At 31.7% G+C, this 22,993-nt stretch overlaps 1 protein-coding gene across 2 annotated transcripts; it reads left to right on the top strand.

Moving 5' to 3' along the window:
• The first annotated feature begins 8,006 nt into the window (after positions 1-8,006).
• Positions 8,007-17,859, top strand: LOC134695807 (uncharacterized). Of its 2 annotated transcripts, none has more exons than XM_063557223.1 (9): positions 8,007-8,110; positions 9,365-9,614; positions 10,696-10,779; positions 11,891-12,082; positions 13,346-13,516; positions 14,544-14,678; positions 15,330-15,494; positions 15,772-15,846; positions 17,655-17,859. In XM_063557223.1, exons 2-9 carry the CDS (start codon positions 9,400-9,402, stop codon positions 17,770-17,772), a joined length of 1,155 nt encoding a protein of 384 aa, XP_063413293.1. In that variant the 5' UTR covers positions 8,007-8,110; positions 9,365-9,399; the 3' UTR covers positions 17,773-17,859. The 2 variants fall into 2 exon arrangements, with proteins under 2 accessions (XP_063413293.1, XP_063413294.1); XM_063557224.1 differs by having other exon boundaries at positions 8,023-8,110; positions 9,354-9,614.
• Positions 17,860-22,993: the final 5,134 nt, after the last annotated feature.

Genomic DNA, 22,993 nt, shown 5'->3' on the forward strand with positions numbered 1-22,993 from the left:
AGTTTTATAATTGATTTTAATACGAACATTATGAACAAATACATATCATTGAGATGTAAAATTCAACAACATGAAAATGCATTTGTTAAAATATTTCTAGATAACTCAAACGAAGGAAACAGTCAACAGCCTTAATTTTAACAGTGCACCGAAAGCATGTCCTGATAATATCGCCAAGTTTTGGAAAAATACCACCGGAGACCTGCAGGCCCTAGGAATGCATTTAGATGACACCATTACAGTAACTTTTGGAATAAAGAAATCTCCAGTAATTGACACAAAAAAATCAAACCCTGTACAAGCAGCAGCCAATAATTTAGGTGGCGGTCACCATGCAGTGATTTTAAAACTAGAAGATAAAGACAAGTGCACCATTTTCTACATTTGAAAATGCCTGTACCAAGTCAGGAATATGACAGTTCTTGTCCATTCGTTTTTGATGCGTTTTGTTTTTTGATTTTGCCATGTGATTATGGACTTTCCAAATTGATTTTCCTCTGAGTTCAGTATTTTTGTGATTTTACTTTTTAAACTTGAACTTATAGTTGACGAAGACGTATGTTCTGTTAAGAAGAACTTCAAATGTCCGAATGAGGAATGTAACTTTCAAACCTCCTTTTTTTCAAAACTGGCCAACCATCATTTTTTGGAACACGTCGGTCCAGAAGGAGAAAATATTCATTACGAGTGTTGTGGTCATGCATTTAGAAATTTTCAGTCTTATTGTCAGCATCAATATACAAATCATTCAACTAAAGGGGAAATACAATTAAAATTTTATCACATTCGGGAAAACAATTTTGAGAATTTTCTAGATCATGTTCAGTATTTTGGAGCATACAAGAAAAACACAACTTTAAGACAGGTGATGCAGTGTGCAGTTGACATTATTTTAAACTTTGGTAGATATTGGGTCTACTGCTGGAACTGTCAGGATTTTGCAACTTGGTTGCTTGTCCTAGTTGGAGTTCCTCTGAGAAATGTAGATCCTACATTAGCAGACAAACTTACAGGATCTGGTACAAAAATTAATGCAAGGTCAATACAGCAAAGTAAGGAATCGTATTTATAAAAAACACACAATGAACTTGAGATGCATGATTTAACAGACTGGAAAGGAGGTACTATTTGCGGTGAAAGCGGATGTAAATTTTTACCACCCATGTCACTGGAAGCATTAATACGGCATACAAAGGTTGCACACAATGGCGACAATATATCAGGTTTGCAAGCCGTATAATACCATTTATTTTAGAACTATTAAGATAACAAAATTAAAATATATTCATTTAGAACTAAGTTTTTTTTATGCATAATGATACATTCTGTTGCAACGTTATTCTTTTTTAAAATAGATCTTTAGAATTTCTTTTATTGTGCAAACATGAATAAAAATCCGCTAAATTGAATATAATTAAAAATACGCCACATTGTACAAAATGTTTCAGGTTCATCAATGGATGATATGTTCGATGATTTCCTGTACACTGTGTCTGGGAGTCATATGGACATTAATTTAGATGTTAAATTAAAAAGAAAATATTCTCTCTATCAGCTCCGTGGTACTGATATATGCTCCCATACGTCGATTGTATTTAGTCCATGGACTTCAAGCATTGAATCTAACATTCACAAATACGATTTTTATCACACAGCAGAAATGGTAATAGATGGTACAAAACGCAAACCTCTGGTGAGACCAATAACTGAAGAACGCCATGTAGAAAACTTGAGGTACATTTGTCATATAGATATTTCGACGGAAGAACTCTTAGACTATATGAATGTGATTTACAAAATAACATTTAAATATTCATCAGATGAAAGTTGTATGGCATTTTTTGTGAACTTGCTGGCTGCTTTGAGATACTTTCGTGAAAGGAAAATTGTAGTTTCATCAATTAACGAGGGTCTTTTGGCAGAATATGAAAATTACAGAAGACTGACAGACATTAAAAAACGACGAAATGCTTTATTAAAAATAATTGATTTTTTTTCACTGAATCAAGAGTTTCAAGGGGAGATACAAGTTTGGAAATCTTCCTTTATTTACGATTTTCCGAAATGCAGCACAAAAACGTCGTCCGAAAAGTTAAAAGTATATGCAAATGCTATAAAACATTTAACTGCAACAAAATTCAATGAAATGCAAAGATCAGGTAGAGAAAAATGGGTAAGTCTTCATCCACTGATATCAATGTTTTTGATGTCATTCAATACGATAGGAGAGTTGTTTTTGTCCATGTATTTCGTTTTCACTGTACTTCTTATACTAAGCTTTGGATTACCGTTGCTACCAAAAAAGGATATGAATGGATTAAAATTATGTTTACAGTATATAAGGCAACCTCACGAATGGCTAAACATACCTGTAATAGTACGTAATCTTATGTTTATAATATCACTAATAGTTCTAGCATACGAAGCTGTAAAAGATGACTCAGTGCTAATGTCAGCTTTCATTATGCAGTACTTATGGATAATTTGCATTACATTAGAATAAGATGTATCTAAACGAGTTCTCACTATCCATGAAATGACCCTTAAAAACGTCCCTAAGCGTATAGTTCAGTTGATACATCTTGGCATAAGGAACAACATTTTCAGATTCCCTGTTGCTGTTGTCTTAGTCATACCCTTATCACCTTGTCCGTATGTGATTTGCTGTCTTATTATTTTGATAATAATAATTTGTTCTTTAAGAAAAGTTGGTGAATATCTTCTCACTGGGGGACTCTCAATTAGTCTTTTTACATGTCAATATGTAAGAATAACAAATCATTGCATTGTATTCCTATATATGTTGGCAATCGCCAGCATTGGTATCCAAGGAGTCATTCGTATAACGGTTTTTCAATTCTCAAATTATCACTGTTTTGCTATTTATATATACACAAGTTTATCATGGTATAGACCACAGAAAAATAACTTAATCATCTGTAGAAATATGGCCACTACTTATAATACTGCTGTTGAAAGAGATATCATAAAATCACATGAAAAGAAATTGCTTAGTTCATGGTTATCAATTTTTCACTCATCAGTATTATTTTCAATGCTCACGCTCCATGCGATTTGTTTAGTACCAGTTATATGTGTATGCATTTTTGATGTACATACTTGTTTATGTATCACATTTATTACCCTTTATGTGCATTGTCTCTTGCTTTATTTCACTATTGACCTTCGATATGTTATCAAAGAGCTTTTCAGTGGTCCGTTAGAAAAGTACACACTTCTCAATCAAACAGATAAAACTAAAATTTCCTAACCCAGTGTATTGAAAAATCTTATTCCAGAAATTGAAATTGCAAGCAAGAACATTTGTTATAAAGTTAATGGATGATGCAAGTTTAATAGTACGAATATGAATGTATAGCAAAGTCAGACCCTCAAAATGATGAATTTTCATTCCATTTTGTTACAATTTCTGTAATTACAGCCAAAACTTTTCTATAAAAGAGGGACGGAAGATACCAAAGGGATAGTCAAACTCATACATCTAAAACAAACTGACAACGCCATGGCTAAAAATGAAAAAGACAAACAGAAAAACAATAGTACACATGACACAACATAGAAAACTAAAGTATAAACAACACGAACCCCTCCAAAAACTAGGGGTGATCTCAGGTGCTCCGGAAGGGTAAGCAGATCCTGCTCCACATGTGGCACCCGTCGTGTTGCTTTTGTGATTACAAATCCGGTAAATAGTCTAATTCGGTAGGTCACATTCATGAAAGGGAAGGGGATTGTAGTTACGACGTAAGGAACATATCCGATATCATTTGTGAAATGGTTATTCCATAACGGTCAACCAACTCGTGATGGCGTCCGTAAAATTTACGAAGGGATGATTTCAACTTCACCATTTGGAACTCTTGGTTTAATAGCTTCCTTGTAAGCAGCAACCCTCTATCAAGAAAATCATGCAAGCACGGGAATATCGTATCAATTGGGAGATATATACCCCGTATGCAGGTGCTGCTGGAATGTTGCTACTTAGAAGATTCAATACTATTTTTATGATATTAGCATAACAAATCTCATTAAATTACATTCGAACTATCTATTTAAAACATGTATGTATTTATCCTGTAAGATGTATTTATACGATGTGAATGAAGCAGTTTTCAGAAAGAAAAAAAATCAAGAATGACTGGATTGCTCAACACGTATTGTGAGTTTATATAATAAAGTATTAATCATTACGTGTTTTTTTTATGAATGGTACATAATTTTGTGTAACAAACATTTTTGCTAACTACTCGACATACAGTGATGTAAGACCTATATATGTATAGGCTTATGCACTGCTGAAGCCCGTGCAATTTCCCCGACAATATTGAGGATAAACCTGAACGTGAGGCGTAAGCTACGATCTTAATAACCTTGACCCTTTTTTGAACCAGTTTTCAAGTATTGAAAGGATTGAGTAGAATATCATTAACGGTAATCATATTAATGCACCAGATGCGCATTTCAACACTTAATATCTCTTCCGTGATGCTCAAGAACCAAATTCTTTTAAAAATCAAAGAAACCGTAGATAAAAAAAGAAGCTGTGGTATGATTGCTAATGAGACAACTCTCCACAAGAGACCAAATGACAAAGAAATTAACAAGTATAGGTCATTGAGCAAAGCACAAACCGCGTAGTCAGCTATAAAAGGCCCCGAAATGACAAATATAAACGCACATTACCAAAAAGGACAAAAATGTAAAGCCAAAGTCGGGAAAGGAATCAGAGCTTTGCATTAGGATGATATATTCCTTAACTTTAAATAACTTCTAATCATATGTAACAGCAAATTTTGATATCAGAAAATCCGTATTTTCATGTCAGTACCAAAGTACTACCTCCTGTGCTGGTGATACCATCGGGGACTAACAGCAGAATACGTTTGTTATCAAGAATATTTGTATAGTAAATATGTGAATCAAGCACAGCTATATATGTGCCATTTAATATTTCAGTGGCTCTCATATTTGAATTTTTAAGTTACCAAAAAAAAAACCAACCCCATTAGTTAAATATATCCATGTAGAGATAAAGCATGATCTGCATTCCCTTCTGGAACACCTGAGATCATCGCAGGTTTTTGTTGGGGTTCGTGTTGTTCATCATCTAGTTTTCTATGTTTATTGTTGATGGTCTTTTAGTATTTTTCTTTTTGTTGTTCATTGGATTGTCAGATTTTTTCGACTGATGATTTTGGATGATTCTTTGGTATATTCTGCATCTCTTTCAGATGTCAGATAACAACAAAGTAAATGATAAAACTTGAGAAAAAGGCTACAGTAGTTTACCAATGTTTTTATTGAAACCTTCAACCGGAAAAATAACTCCAGGTCACAAACTGACTGAGGGAATTGCATTAGCTATAAAAGTTACGAGACCATTTAATTTGCGTTGACAGGGTTAGTGTCTCCCGAATAGGACACAGCCGGCAAAATTACAAATCAGAAAGATACTGCGCTTGTGAGTTGATAGGTGGTCGGAAACCGGAAACATTATGAAGTGTCCATCTCCTCGTGGTGTGATGTTTTGTATCAGGATCACTTACACATGCTACATGACAATTAAGTCTTAGTAGGGTAAACATGAACAGTAGCGTATCAATTGAAATACATATAATCTATACGATAGTGCTGATGGAATGTAACTGTTGAAAAAATGGAAATAATTTATTAACAATAATATCGAACAATTCAAGAAACGGTAAGTCAATAAAACATTAAAGATTTTAAACACCCGACTAAAACAACCAACTGAACAGCTGAGACAAAATAAAATCCTTCATAAATGACCATAAGCCTTGTTTTATTGCAGCTCAACTATACTTTTTATGTATTTATTTAACTTACATGTAAATACCATTGCAATACACACGTACTTATGTAATCTGGCACTATTCGTCTTTCAAATTATTACTGTCTTATATGACAATGTATGAATAATAATAAAGATAAACCTGGCTAATATATAATTATTCCATAATTTCTTTAAAAAACAAACGTAAACTAGAAACATGTAGAAATTGATAACGGTTTATAGGATCCTGTTTATCTGCCTGAAGATTCCCTGAAATTCGGGTACTAATAAAACGCAGATCTTCATTGAGACATGATATAATATGACACTAAAAAGAAAACATGCGTCAAAATCGCAAACTTACACCATACAGCTTCTGAACGCAAATCGTCTTTCATATAAGTCGAAGATAATAATTTGAAGTGTATTGGCCTATGTGATAATACTGAAATAGGGATAATTGAGTGAAAAGATATCATAATCATTAATATTTCAAAAAGAGAAATAAAAATCTTTGTATAATGTATCTCAAATCAAATTGGCAAGTAGGTGCGATCAAAGAATAAGGTCTATTTGTTGAAATATCAATCTACAAGACTTAACATCGATGTTGTTGATCAATTTATTGATTGTTTGTTGGTTGCTTGACGTCCAGTGTGTTTTTAATAAATAAGTCAAACATGTTGGTGGTGTTATATTCGTTGTATCAATGCGAATCAATTAAGTACAATTTTTTTTATTTTAGTTTTCAATTGACCTTATACATGCTTCCGTTAACAGCACTCTGAGCCCAAAATGTCTTGAAATATTGCATATTACATAAATTGAACAAAATTCTAACAGTCATGTTTGATTTGTAAAACATACAGTTTAGAAGTTATGAGCAAATAAGATAATATGGAATGTTCTATATCGGGACCAATAAAAAAAGGATATGCCACCAACATACATTCTACAAATGAAAAAAATATAGGATATGACATAAGATATATTCTTCGCATAAAACTTATAAAGAATAAGTGTTGTTTTCAATTTTTTGCATCAATTGATCCTTATTGCTGCTGGTATTTCCGACGTACTTTCAAGTCATTTTCATACAGCTAGGTACAGAATAGCGTTGCATGAAGATAATGTTTTGAGCAATGTCAATGACATCGTCATACATGTCAGTACTTATAAACAAGAATGTATCTTCCGTTTAAATAAATAAATCAGAAAATTGATAATAACCTCTGAATATTTCAATTCCAATCGTTTTCCAATATTAGTAAGACAGTTAATTTTTCCAACTCTATTAAGCAAACGACAAAATTGAAGGGCACAACTACTAAATATGTTTGCTTCATTACTTATATTTCAAAAGACAGCTGGGCTTACAGAAATCTTGTTTTTTTACCGCAACGTTACATTTTCATGGAAAATCCATCGATGTATTTGTTTGAACATTTATTAAAACGTATAAATAGCTAATGCTATAAATAAACCCATCATATATACGATGATTGAAAATTTGTATGTGCGCCAGACGCGCTTCGACTATAAAAGACTCTTACATATTGTTATGATACAATGTTTTAGTAATAAAACTATAACGTTCATAGACAGTATATCCCTTTTTATTAGTTATTAATATCATACAAACGAAAAACGAATACCTTTAAAGAGAAGTCTATATTTTACTATCTTTTCACTTTTTAAGGAAGAAAAATAGTATTAGTAAGGAAATTTCTTACGTTGGTTAACAAACAATTATACATATGGATGACGATAGCCATTATAATTGTTAAATAAAGGTATATATAAAACAATATCTGTCAGGTTCTCAGCATCTAAATTACGTTGATGAAAAAAAACCCCAAACATTCCGCTCAATATTAAATGCATATATTTGCATAAATCACTACATGTGTTTATCAAAATCAATGCAGCTATTGTAAATTTTATATAGATGAACATATAAAAATCATTGTGTGCCTTTATTTTTGCGATTATTCAAAAGAAACATAAACGATTGAGAAATATTATACAACCAATATTTCAAACACAGACATAATTGCAAAGTCTGCTTATTCTACATATAATTTTGCATCTACAAAACAGCATACACATGTATGCAGATAATGTTCATTTATTTCCGATCGTATTGAGATAGCATTTAAATGATATAAATAATGACTCAACTACAAAACCCTTTCATATGACGTTGTCATATTTTTATCGTTGGGGAAGTGTGGTTTTATATGGTGAAAGTTGGTGTAGGTCAATACAGATTTGCGGAAGTTAGACATATATATGGTAAGAACGAACAGATTAAACAAAATTAGAATATTCTCTATTGATATCTCACCCTAATCCATATATTATGATTATTTTGGTGAAAACAACCCAAACTGAAAAACAAGGATGTTATATATATACCTGTTTTATCAATGTAGGTCGAATATAATCATATAAGTTTATTTCGATGGATTTGGATTTTCCTGCATGTTCATCCGCATTTTTTACATTTTTACCTATTATGTCTATTTGGTTATTTTTCACACATCGTTGTCAATATAATGGAATTTCATGCGAATGTCATGCAAGTGAGAGTGATAGGTTTAGCTCGCTATAACACCAATTTTAATCCATCATTTTCAACATAAGAAAATTCCTGTTCTATGTCAGGAATATGGCTTTATCATTTATTATCTTTTGATATTTCCATTTGACTACGGACTTTCCGTTCTGAATATTTCTCGGAGCTCGGAATTTTTGTTATTTCACCTTGTAGTGCCAAATATTTAGACAACTTTTATCAGTATGTTTTACAAGAAGAGACGTAGGAATTCTAGAAACAAATAATGAACACTATCATAATTCCCTTGACGGTAAATTACGGTTCGAGCACAAGCATATCTACGTGTTTCGGAGCTTTCCGTTTTGAACTTTCCTCGGAGTTCAGTATTTTTGTGATTGTACTTTTTTCTATCTAAGGGAAGGTCAACTGTACATTAAATATGGATAGTCTACCTCCCTATTGACAGAAACAAGTGCATGTTGGTACGAGTTGTCGACGGTGATGAATCTCAATGTATATTCATAATTGCTCTTTTGTCAAAATGTGAATTAAATTCAACTGTATTGGTTTTGTTTGCACTTTTTTATAAACCATGAAATGTTTGCCACAGCAATCATTCGCAATCAATTTATAATACATGTAATTCAGATAAACTAATCAAATGGTAACTGAATGTGTCTATTTTAAAATGTTTTAGTTGAAACCTTATTCCTGATATTAAATTATTACACAATTTAGCATCTACACAGTTTCAATAGGGATATGAAATTATAGTTGCAAGTACTGATAGTTCACCAGCATGCACAAATTGAACCGTTACTATTGATATAAACTCGACTACTGACTCATAGACTTTACATAAAAGTCATTAGAATTTTTTTGCAGTTTCTGAGTTATTGGTATAATAACCCAGTCGGTCCTAATTAACACACACTTAAACGCTTACTTCTAGTGTTTAATATCATTTTGAAAAAGCAGAATCATTTCAGGTTGTGCCCATGTCATTCAATGAAAAGAGTTAAATATGAATATCTCAAAACCAACCAAGTTCCAGCACAACATACATGCTACCTTCGACCCACACATTGGAGATGTTGTTCTTTGTAAATCTAAATCCCTACTGACAGATGTCAAAGAAATGAACATCTCGGGACCAACTGAGTTTAAGCACAATATCCATGCAAAGTGTGATCCAAGAACTGGGAAGGTTGTTATGTTTTCACCGACAGTAGAATCATCGTAAGTAATATATAGTGGTTAAATTGTTCACTGATATACTGTTAAACTCGTCTAAAAGAGGGACGAAAGATACCAGAGGGACAGTCAAACTCATAAATCGAAAACAAACTGACAACGCCATGGCTAAAAATTAAAAGGACAAACAGATAAACAAAAGTACACATGACACAACATAGAAAACTAAAGAATAAACAACACGAACCCCACCAAAAACTAGGGGTGATCTCAGGTTCGAAGGGTAAGCAGTTTTTTAAGTGTTTAAGTAAAATGATATTTTCAAAACTGACATAAACGTAGCATCCAGATTTCAGTGTGCACATTCCTCGCTTAAATGTGTTTTAAAAAACTGTTCAGCACCAACCCAAAATATATAACTGTATAGTTTTAAACACTTATGGTCCTACATCCTCATATTTCAATTTAATGTTGGCACTTTTTGAGCTAAAATTTGTGTCTTTTTTATTTTTGTTATTTGTTGGGTACTTCATAGTACCAATTTGATACATCAAGTCCCTTTCATCTTATTTTAATCGTTTGATCTTAAGTTTTGTTTTAATACCACTGTTATATGTGAAAAGTGTAGCGCTCCAGACTTACTTAATCCTGCCACATTCTTCTTGTCTATCAAAAGAAACAAAAGACTATCATTACACGAACACCCGAAAGACACAACTAATACAATGATTCGAATTAATCCTATTTAATACGTTTAGGTATATCCTGACTTATTACATGTCTGAAATGTTGTAGGTTTCAACCAGTTTTACCTGCAAAAGACCCTCTTCTGTTTATCTTGACCTTTATCGTAAAACTTACACCCATATAATTAAAACTAGCACGTACAAGATACCAACACGATGACCAATAACAGTAACAATTGGAAGCTAGTGTAAATAGGAAAGTTTTAGGTTGAACACTGTTAAAGCTGGGTGTTTTGTGAGCAACGTCCCTTATAGGTTTTGATGACGTATAATAATAGATATGCGGTGCACGTATGTACATGCTGTATGCATGGAATACTGTGAATATGTTAACCTTAAACAATGTTGCTTATGCTATTTTTATAACATCTCTGTTTAAGGAAAAACCAGGATGACGAAAGTTATGACTGCAACAATTGCAATGAACTGTTTTACCAGTGGAAGAGGGATCAAGTCAAAATCAAGTACCTTTTATTCTCATATTTAAATTGTATCGTCAACTTTCTGTTTGATCTAGAATACAACTTATTGTACGCAATATAGATATTTTAATAGCATCAAACTATAGCGTGTACGTCACAATTGTAGAGAGTTAGGATGCATTTTTATATTTAAAACAAACTAACTATGTCATGGCTAAAAAACGAAAAACGATAAAAAGACAAACAACAGTACACAAAAACAACATAGAACAAAATGCTAAAGACTGAGCAGCACATACCCTGCAAAATAACTGTGGGGTGATATCAGATACTCCGAAAGGGTGCGTTGCTCCATATGCAAGACCCGTCTTATTACTCCTATTAAATAAACTCATCATAGATACAAGGATTAAATTTTATATTTAAGCCAGACTAGCGTTTAAGTTATATAAAGTGTGCCTGTTTCATACAATAGGGATTGGTAATTGTCTGATATATTATCCTATTAGTCAGACATCTCCAAATTTATAAACCCTCGGTCTTGTATATTTTCTAACCCTGAAACTTGACCGTATAAGAAAATTTGTAATAGAGACATATATAAAACATTCAGTGAAAAATTAAAAAGAATTTAAACTTAATCAATACCAAAAACAAACTGATCTAAAACAAAACAACTACGAGAGATATCAGGTTCTCCTAAAGATCCACCTCAACAACGTGTTAATCATGTAAAATCTGATATTTAATGAAATCTGCAAATTTCTAGAGAAATACATAATTTCTCTATTTTTTGTATGTATAGAAAAAAACACATCATAGATACCAGGATGGAAATTTTGCATTTGTGTCAGACGCGTGTTTCGTCTACAAAAGCATCATTAGAGACGCTCGAATCAAACAAAGATAGAAATGCCAAATAAAGTGTGAAGTTGAAAAGCATTAAGGACCAAAAACTCCTTAAGTGCACAGCTAAGGTAGTCTATTCCTGAGGTAGAAAAGCCTTAGTATTCCAACAATTTACAGTTTTGGTTTTGTAAACAGTTAACTTATAATTATGACCATATCAATGATCATTCGTTTCAACACAGAAGTGCTTAATCGTGTTTTAAAGCTTTATCGATTTCATATCATTCAAATTTTCTTCTTCTAGAGAATTGCAAGAAGAAAATCATTTTATGCTTGCAATGGCTGCTCGATTATGCTTATTGGCAAGTAATACAGACGGATGCAGTGCATATGATAATGAATTTGGGTATTCTTCGTACGGAAACTTGAAAATGAGAGAATTTACAGAAAGCATGAATTTCATTGCGCAGGCCCTAATAACTATGGAAAATGATAAGTAAGTATGACGTTAACTCAAACTCCGAAAACACTACGACATAAGTTACCGATCTCTTCAGGTTTGGAGCACTACATGTGATGTCTAGATTTAGCTATACCTTAAATCCTTTTTCGTTTGATCAGCTCTTCAACATTCGTATATTAAGTACTGATTGTTCAGATATTTCGAGCATCACTATAAAGACATTATTTGTCGAAACGCGCATCAGGTGTAGTAAAGTTAGCTGTTAATGTTAAACTATATCATGCCCTGCTGTTTATACATTTCGAATTATTGTTATACGATGATGACTGATGTACCCATATTTTGACTATTTTATTTATTGTGTCTGTTTATTTAACGCATCAATGTAAATATAACAGAATTTGATGAGACTGTCATTAAAGTGAGAGGGTTAGCACTATAGAACCAGGTTTAATCCACCGTTTTCTACATATGAAAATGCCTGTACCAAGTCAGGAATATGACAGTTCTTGGCCACTCGTTTTTTATGCGTTTTGTTATTTGATTTTGCCATGTGATTATGGACTTTCCGAATTGATTTTCCTGTAAGTTCAGTATTTTTGTGATTTTACTTTTTATTCAAACTAGTAAGCCTATCTTTTAATTTCCAAAAAGACGTCTGATATCGCGATATCATTGCTGAAACAATTAATACGTCTTTGTTGACAGTCGGAAACTATTTTCTGTTTGAATACAATTTTTATTACGTCCATATAAATGTTCTACAAGTCGACAAAGAACTAAAATATATTAAGTCATTACTTTTTTTTTGTTAAAGAAAACAGCTTTATACGGTATAACTATTATTAGATTACTTACCAATTTAGTACATGTTATTTACATTCTTTAACTATATTGAAAAGTCAATAAAAAAGAAAAAGAGAGGCCAAAGGTACCAAGGGAACATTCAAACGCATAAGTCAAAAATAAACTGAAGACGCCATCAAAATAAAAAGACCTTTTAGACAAACAACAGTTTAGAAAATACAACATAGGTATCTAAGATTGAGCGGCACGAACCCAATCAAAATCTGGGGGACATCTCATGTTCTCCGGGAGGATGAGCAGAAAAAGTGAGGGATACACACGAGACAACAGTTAATGAATTTGGAGGGAGTGAATCGAGCAAAATCGACACGAAGGCGTTTTAATTTCTTTATTCTCCTTCAGTTAAGTTTCTGTCGGGGATGATCAAAGAGCTTTAAAATTTCAGTAGTTATGAAGTAAATTTACTATATTTACATGTAATTTATAAAGGCGATGGGGTGATGAAACGATGCTTGAAGAAATAGATGAATTGAAGAACGAAATATCAACGCTTCAGAAACAATTAAAAGAATCTCGTCTTAGTAAAATAAAAGAAGTTAAAGCTACAATTGTCCAGGCACAGCACCAATTTCATTCCGCAAAACAAGATTTTGAACTAAGGTTAGTCTCGTTAAAAAAACATGTTCGTCATTACGTCATTAGATACATAAATTGATATGTGTTCAAAGTATTTTCACTTGTATTAGAGAAGATATTGAATAAGAACCATTTATTAATTTTATAACGCAATTAAACTATGATAAAATTGAAAAAATGAAGTTTAAATTACGTTTTAGCAAACAGACTACTTTTATAAATATCTAGACTTGAAACACAGGCTGAGTAGGCATATCAGCAAGTAGATACACACTAAATGCACTTCCTGTATATATATATGTGTGTTTATGCAGGGTTGGTGCTTTATAGTTTCATGCACTCTGTGAGTACAATTGTCATATGTATGAACTATTCCACGGAAAACTTTAGATTTAGCAATTCGAACGCCAAACTCAAGCTTTGAGTGAACGAATGTTTTGCCTTATGTGTTGCTCATTGACGTACAAATCCGGTATAATGACTCATTTGGTTCTTACAATCGATGAAAAGAGAACGGGATTGTTGTTACAACTGAAACATATCCGTGATCATCTGTGATACAGGCATAATATAATGGTCAAGCAACGAATGAAAACGTCAGTTAGATTAGATTTTTAGATTTTAACAGCCGTCCTTATTCTGTCGACACACCCCAGTCTCTCACTTTTGAAATTCATTAGTTTTATTCGGTCTTTCTAACTTGATTGTTTTGTATCTTGATCATGGATTTATGAGATTTGAACACTGGTCAACTACTTGTGTCTCTCCATAGCTCTGTTTGATGGATAGTTTTGTCTACACACAAATGATTAAAATTTGAACCTAAAGTTCAGTTCATATGTAACTACTGCAAATGTATACAACAGTAAGTTTGTTTTACAATATTGACTTAATTGAGAATTCTTAAATCTAAACGAAAACTTTACATGTTCGTTTTGTCAGGAAAATGACAGTTTGATAAGTGACTTTCGGTTTTGAATTTTCCATAGAGTTTGGTAATTTTGTCAATTTACTTTTGTACAATAAGTCATATTTGAATATTCTATTAAAGAGTTGAGAAAACAGAAAAGGAATTATACATGCTGAAATCACATCTCATTGATCTTCAGGCTGAGAACGAAAGTCTGCGGCAGAAAATGAGGAATGCAAAACTTCTTTTTACAGAATGGCACTCCACAAGCTCAAGGTACACACACGTTATATTTTGTTTTAGTTCGCATTGGTAAGCCAATGTATGCCCATTTTGTTTTCTGGAGGTAAATATGCCGTATGACATGCATCCCTTTTCTTGATACTGCCGTTCCTAATGTTCTCTATGATAAAATCGGACTTAAATCAATTTCATGTTTGAAACTGATGTCACATTATAGTGATTGCTATTGCAATGAAGCCCAGATTATAACGGCACGCTCTTTAGGTGAATCAACAATACCATGCTTTACTTTACTTTATGTAATTCCGAATTTAAGTTTGAAATTTTACCTTGACAAGTTCCAATCGAAAAAATTCTACAAAGCATTTATTCGGAGATATACTTAGTATAAATAAGAAACGGTAGTCGAATACAAACTGATAAAACCATGAACAAACAAAGCAGTAAGAAAAAAGCCAACAGTTTTAAAAAAACACTTTAAAGAAGACTTAAGACTGAGAAACATAAACCATCGCAACTTGGAGTATTCAATACTTTAAACTGAATAAAAGGACAAATACAAGTGTCATTTCATTAAGTATAAAACCGTATATCGAAATGGTTAACTATTTGCATAATCTTAAAAAAGAGATATTTATACAGTTTTATAAGTACCAATATATGTATTTTTTATGATTTTTTCAGGGTATCTTCTGCCTTGAATCAAGACATGTCTGTTTTTGAGTTGAAGAAAGAAAATGAGCTACTGAAAAAAGATCTGCAACAGATTGATAGTGACAGAAACCGTTTGAAAGAGGAAGTAACGACAACCATGCATCAGCTGTTGAGGACAAGTAATAGCTCTCCAAGGTTAAATTACAGTTCTACATACTATATAAAAATAATACTAGCTCACACTTGAATATGATAAATAAACGTAGAAACTATTAATCCTACAATATTTGTGCATGGAAAACTGTGTGCATACTTGACTTCGTGTGCTTAGAGTTAATTTGAATCAGATAAAATCTCAAGCTTTTCACTATTGTGAAAACAAATATTCAAACTTGCATTGGGTATCAACGTTTTTTCTTCTTCTAAACCATTTACCAAAAACATATTAATTTTAAAGTGTTTTGAAATTTAGGCCTACAGTTGGAGACATTTTTGATTCAGAGGACAATGACAGAAATGGAAATGTAGATTGCAGGAATCAGAACACGTACGTAATATATATGAGCTATAATACAAATAACAATATGAACATATAGAATACAAATCAACAAAACTTCAAATCAGAAACAAATGTAATGAAAACTAGTTATTTATGTGTGAACTTGCAAATGAGTAAAGGGAATTATATGTGTTTTTTTGTTTTTGTTTATTTCTTGATACATTTGTAGGCACTATCTGTTTGCAATATTCCCCAAATAAACAAAGAATTGAGATTTACAAAGAAGAAAAATTACTGAATAAATTCAAGAAAGCGTAAAAAGATGTATCTAAAAAATTAATAGAGTTACAGAGACAACTAATAAACGTTATTAAAAACTAAGTCATTGGTGTTACGTTGATAATATTACTTAAACAACACCAATAAAGAGTAAAATAGCAAGACTACAGAACTCCAAAGGAAATTGAAAATTCAAGTGCTCAAACATGATAGAAAATAAAACCAAAGACATCTACCTCATAAATTATCGACCCATCTCACAGTTAAAATTGCGTTATAATTCATCATAGTTTTCATGCATATCATTAAGTACCTTGTCAGGAATATGACAGTTGTTACCCATTCGTTTGATGTGTTTGAGCTTTTAATTTTGCCATTTGATTAGGGAATTCCGTTGGGTGTTCAGTATTTTTGTGATTTTACATTTTAGTACATCAGACGCGCATTTTTTTATCAGGTGTTCATCAGTTGCGCTCGATTAACATCCGAAAAATATGCTATATATCATTTGTGTAAATCGGTGATCATAATAAAATATGTTGTCTGGCTTTTAATTTTACACTGAAATCATGCAGTGACATATGTTTATATATTTACCACTGGAATATATTGCTCATGGTATATTTTACATAGTTTCAGGATTAAAAAAAATTACTTCATCAATGATTTATTAGTTTGATGATGTTTATGATTATATTAGAGTGAATAACTAATCTGTCACGTGTGAGTGATACTAAATCATATGATATCGACATATTTTCCAAAAGTCACTCGACGGGTGTCCCATTTTGAGCAAAATGAGTTTATCTCTACGGACATTACTCTTTGAATTTGGTGGTGTTCATGTTGCTCCTTTTGTAGGTTGTGTTCTGTATACTGTTTACATGGTATTTTCAGTTCGTTTTCGTCTGTTTGATTGATCCTTTGATATTGTTCACCTCTCTGTTATTATGTGTTGATGCATTAGTGAAACAAAATTTAACTGAATCTGTTTTTTTCTTTTTATCTGTAAAGTTCTTTAGAGAATGAACAACAAAATATTTTAAAAGTCATGTTCAGTCATTCAGGGGATTGTCAGATTATTTCACTACGACAAATTCAGTATCATTTGGACTTGCAGTCTTTCAACATATGATAGGTCTTTGTTTAAATGTTTTAGTAGCTGTTGTTTAACTGTAACATGCAACTACATATAGAATTGTTTGAGGAGCTAGTTTTTGATTGACTACGGGTCAAATGTACTGAGTTTATAGCAGGCAAATATCTTCAGAAATACCTTATGTTCCTAATCAAACTGGATAGGTTCCCACTTTTCAGATGATGTCAAACTGACAGGATAAGTCCAAAATGTCCCCATTTTAATTCTGTCATCACATGATTCTACATAAACTTTGATATAGTTCTCAAATTAAAAATACAGAGGCACTGTATTCAGTACAGTCAGATGTACAGTGATAGTTTTGGATCTTTAGTCTCGATGTTTTTATTTTAATTTCGTAATTATGTTAATGGTATTAAGCTGCATAAACTTTCGTCTCTTGCACACTGAAATAAGCAATTAATGCTTTATATTTCAGCACATCTTCTGGAAAACAAGTAAGCTATACCATAACAGCAGGCGCAGTAAATTTTATCGACAAATCAAGTGTGAAATATGATCATAGAGGAGGGGAGATAAGCGAAACAATTATTTGAAACGAAGACTTACAAAATGATAAAAAATGAATAGCATTTTTCTTTATTACATATAGTTTTACAGTAGTGTTGTAAATGCTCGATTGTAAAAAAATGTATTGTATTTAAAAATCGAAAATAACATTCATGTCATTCATATTTACATATAGTGAATAGTGTGTCATTTGTATATAAAATATTCGTAGCAAAACGTATTGTTCTTGTGTATTTTTGATGATCAAATGTAATTAAAGGTCAGAATTAATATGTATTGGGATGCCTAAAGAAATAGTTGGATATTTTGTTTTTAAATTCTTTATTGCAAAACAAACAATAAAAAACTATTTTGGTCAATGCAATACAAGCACAAAAGAAAACTAAACAAAAAAGATAAATAGATATTGAACACGACAGTTCATGTAAATTATAATTATCAAAAGCGAAACTGTTTGACATACAATTTATTTTCCCCTGGCAACACACTATGAGTTACATAGTATGCTGGTGGCCTATACGCTATATATACGGATGTAAGTGAATTCCGTATCCGCTGAGAGCCAAAATATAATGCAGATACGTAATATTTGGCAAAGGATAAAACGGTGTATTGCAACTTCAATAGATAAACACGGGTATACCAAGATGGGTACTTACAAGTCGGGTTGGTTGTTCAGAATGTGTTACCATAGTATGCTTGTGACATATATGTTATATACGGGGATGAGTCAATTCCATATACGTTGAGAGCAAACAACGAAATATAATGCAGATATGAGATATGTCCCAATACCTGTATAGTAGCCAATGTAAAAAAAACAAACAAACAGAATATGCACAGTAAAACTCAGTTTAAAGGAAGTCCGCGTCTGATGTCAGAATAGGTAAAACAAGAACTATCTTTAAAAAAGATATCTGAAGTATTTAAATTTGAGTATATCTATCATTTCGATAACCTTCAGAAGCACAATGACTTAATGATGCAGGGCCTCTTTAATAAAATCTCCATTTGAATATAACTACAAGAAATTCTTTTTATTTTTATTTCATCTGAAAATACACCAAGTATATAATGTGATATATAATTACATAGTTATTTCATAATACATATATTGATATTAAATTTTTTCAATAACAGTCTAAAATTAAAAAGCTAGTTATGCTAATTGGTCTAAATTGTCTACTAGATCATACACATCTTTTATCACTCTGGATTAGAAAACCGGAATATGCTGATAAGGTTAATGATTGCATCAACCTTCTCCCCTAGCCACATGCATCACTCCCTATACAATGATGTTGAACATGAGAGGTACCAGGAGAGGCCACCAGAGATCATTAACAGATAACATGTTGGACAACATGTTGGGCAGAGTCACATTATAAATGTCAACCAAAGTCAAGGGGAGATAATTCAAATACAATTAAACAAAAACTAGTATATCAATATATCTATAATTATATATATATAACAATAGCAATAAACATAAACATAGATAGTACTTTTAAGATGCACTCAAATCACTGTCCAGTTGTGATGTGCATCAACATATAATTAAGTCTACATGAACTATTATAAAGCCTTAAGTAAGTACAAAATAGAAAGATCTCTCCTCACATGTGAACTATGTTTTTAATTAACTCCCATTTACAATCAGATTTCTCTCTTGCTCTAGGGGATCTGTAAAAGGAGATAGATATTTTTTTCTATTTGGTAGGAATTTTTAATCATAGCTATGACACCCGTAAGAGTCTTTCTTTACTAAGTCTGGTTATATTAATAAGGCAATAATATATATTATTAAGAATATTCAGCAGTGTGATGACACCTAAAAAATTTATTTGTCATAAAATCCAGTGCAAAAAACAAGAAACAAATATACATTTACTACAGTTTACATTAAAATTAATTCATGGTTAACAAAGCTAGAAACTATTGGTAGTATAAGTTGTATCTTTCTGTTTACATTCACCAAAATCCCGCGGAAATCTCACATGCGTAGTTGCGTTCTAAAAGTCACAACAAAGTTGCCATAACAATTATATAATTGTCCCGAATGAACAGCTGTCATTAATGGAAAAAAGCTATTGGAGAAACAATTATTTTCATAAAAATATAAATCTTTGTAAGATCTAGTTCAAATATTTATAGTTTTTCACTTGCTTTCCATCACGATATAATTTTCGAGACGTTTTTTCAAACACAACCAAATCACCCACATTGACAGCATGTTGTCCAATCACAGAAAGGATTTTCGAGCATGCGTATTATGTTGCCATAGTTAAGCGTCCTTAAGTTCAAAGAGCACAAACCGAAACTATACCGACTACGTCGGAAAAAGAAACTAAACAAAATGACAATGATACTTAAATCAACAAAGGACTACTAGCAGTTACTGACATGCTAGCTCCAGACATCACTTACACTGTTTAAAGGTTATGTCTTCATCATATGAATATCAGGCACAATCCATATCATTAGGGGTTTATTATTATACCATCATAAAATATAGGAGAAGAACATAACCCATATCATGCCAACAACTGCTTTTAGAATACTGTATGTGCTGTCCTGTAGCTGTCGTTTGGTGCATTGCATCATCGAAGTATAATAAAAGTCAATATAATACTTCCATCGTTGTATCGGTCGGTAAATATAACATTATCGTATAATTCGTCGCATATTTATTCATATCAATATCTACTAAAGCAATACCGTTAATGCAAACAGTTATTCAATTTCAATCAGAAAGTAGTGCCAAAATCATAATAGACAAAGATCTGATTCATATAACAATTAACGAAAAACAAGTATTAAAAATACAGCACCCAACCACGTTGGTTTTAATACAAATACTGCAATATTGTTTGTTTTTCACTTTGCACTGAATATACTAGTTTCGATGTGTGTAACTAGTGACACATTTATCGTCCACGTGTTTTTATCCTATGTACTTTGCAGCTGATGAGTTTAGGCTTTTATAGGTCGTTTTTATGTTATTATTGTATGAGCTAGTGTTTAAAAAGTGAACTAGGGGATTACATAAAAAAAGTTTTCTAATTTGGTCTAAACTGCGGAATCAACAAACAAAAATTAATAATTGTGATTGTATAATAATAATGTAAATAAAAACTCCAAATGTATGTACCTAAAAATGATTTCTTATTGGGTTTCACTGAGTGCAGGTTTTTTCTCTATCACAAAACAATGTTATATGTACAATGCATGCTTTATGATTATATTCAAGCAAAATGTTTAAATATCAATCACGCGAACCTTTCGTATATCATAACCAAAAATTTATGAAAACTATATTTCTATCATTATAATATTATTAAATGAATGAATGGAGCACAATAAAGATGCAATTGTGTGTCGAATTATTTTCCAATGTTCATTAATTTTAAAAAAATATTTAAAAACGCAATTCACATACAATGGTCCAATATATTTTAATAATTCAAAAGACACAACATAGTGACCTAAGGTTGTCTACCTCTCTGTGTCATTTGGATAGATCACAATCACTCCACATCTCCTTATTTGTATCAGTTTATAAAGAAAATACATGAAGAATGGATTTACACTCTCCAGGAAACTTTAAGCGGATTATAAAAGAATCTGGATATCATTCTAGACTCCGATTGTCATTGTGTATTTTTGAAAATGTAACACCAAGACTAGAAAAATGTCGGACCGATACAAACTTTCTACCAAAATTAAACAGAGAGAACACAAAGACTCCAAGAAGAAGGTAAATGTACTATCCAATCTTACTTTATAACAATATACATGTACAATTTAATTTACCAATATTGTGGGTTTTTGTTTTTTACGGTTTTTTTTTTGTGTTTTTTTTGCAAGACGTTTTATGTTCTTTTTCATTCTATACAGTGTTTTTTTTCTTGGCAATAATAATTAAGATCAATAATATACCTTAGCTGAAAGGAGTATTTGAACGAAAAAGACGATTCTAATACATGTTTGTACCATGTTATGTGTAAGTGATAACTCAAATAAAAAAGTAGCCTGCCATTCAAGTTTCGAAAGAATTTATATACGCTGATGTGGATAGAAGATATATATGATACAGGACGCCATGCAAAGGGTTCGTCAAGACTGTTGACAAATGCTTATTTATTTTATGAACCAGCAAGTGGTGACATTTGAAGAGTTGTCTATATACACTAGGGAGATAAAAAAAAATTAAACCAAAAACATTTGGTGATACGACAACTCTTTTCCTTGAAATATTATTTCAATTTTTTCTTTATTGTTGAATAGAACTATATATTTTCAAGCATGTATATACTCGTTTATTTTCAGAAGGAAATCGGAAAATGATTTACGAAGATCTAAAAATTACAAAACCAGACCAAGATTCCTTACAACTTTGTTTCCTGAAGAAAACGTTAATGATGTGCCAACTATGCAGGTACTTACAAAACATACATTTTTTTTTACTGTTATACTCTGCCAGCAATTATGTGGACAATTGAGCATTTATATAATTATTTTCAGAGATTGTAGAATTTTTCCTTCTTAATCCATATGAACATAACTTGTTGAAGACATTATTGTAATCCGTCGTTTATACTTATCCCAAGTCAAGAATGTTTTTTCATTACATCTTTGTAAACATAGAGATTTTCATCGATCTCCTATTTTCTTTAGATAGGTGTGCATTAAGACGTGTTCTATAAGTTGGGCATCATTGACACCCCTTATGCGATCCCTATATGGCCTCTGGTTTTCTGTCTCATTGAAGTTTACGCTACATTACAATTTATTCATATTCGATTTTAGAACACAGAGAATAATATATAACTAAAACTTTTATGCATGGTATAAGCACAAAACAATAATGAGAACGAAAGTACATGTCATGTATAATTTTATCGTGAATTATAAATTAAGCAATACAATATGATATCTAAAAATGTTGATATTATGTATTAATATGATAGTAAATTGAAGTTTTGTGTCTTCGGGAATTTATTTATATCACATATATAAAATACGCACTATAAGTTATGCTATAAGTTGAATTTAAAGATGTCCAAACAAATTGCAATGTTTGAAAATAATATGATAAATATGAGGCTACCAGAAAGTTAGCCAACCAAAAACACCTCATGGTCAACATGTAAGACATTTAACAATACAATAAATGTTTTTACAATAAAATGAAGCATTCAAATTCAACATAAGAACAGTAAGCACATTATTTCCTATATGAAAAAA

Source organism: Mytilus trossulus, chromosome 14 (genome assembly GCF_036588685.1).
Source record: "Mytilus trossulus isolate FHL-02 chromosome 14, PNRI_Mtr1.1.1.hap1, whole genome shotgun sequence".
NCBI lineage: Eukaryota > Metazoa > Mollusca > Bivalvia > Mytilida > Mytilidae > Mytilus > Mytilus trossulus.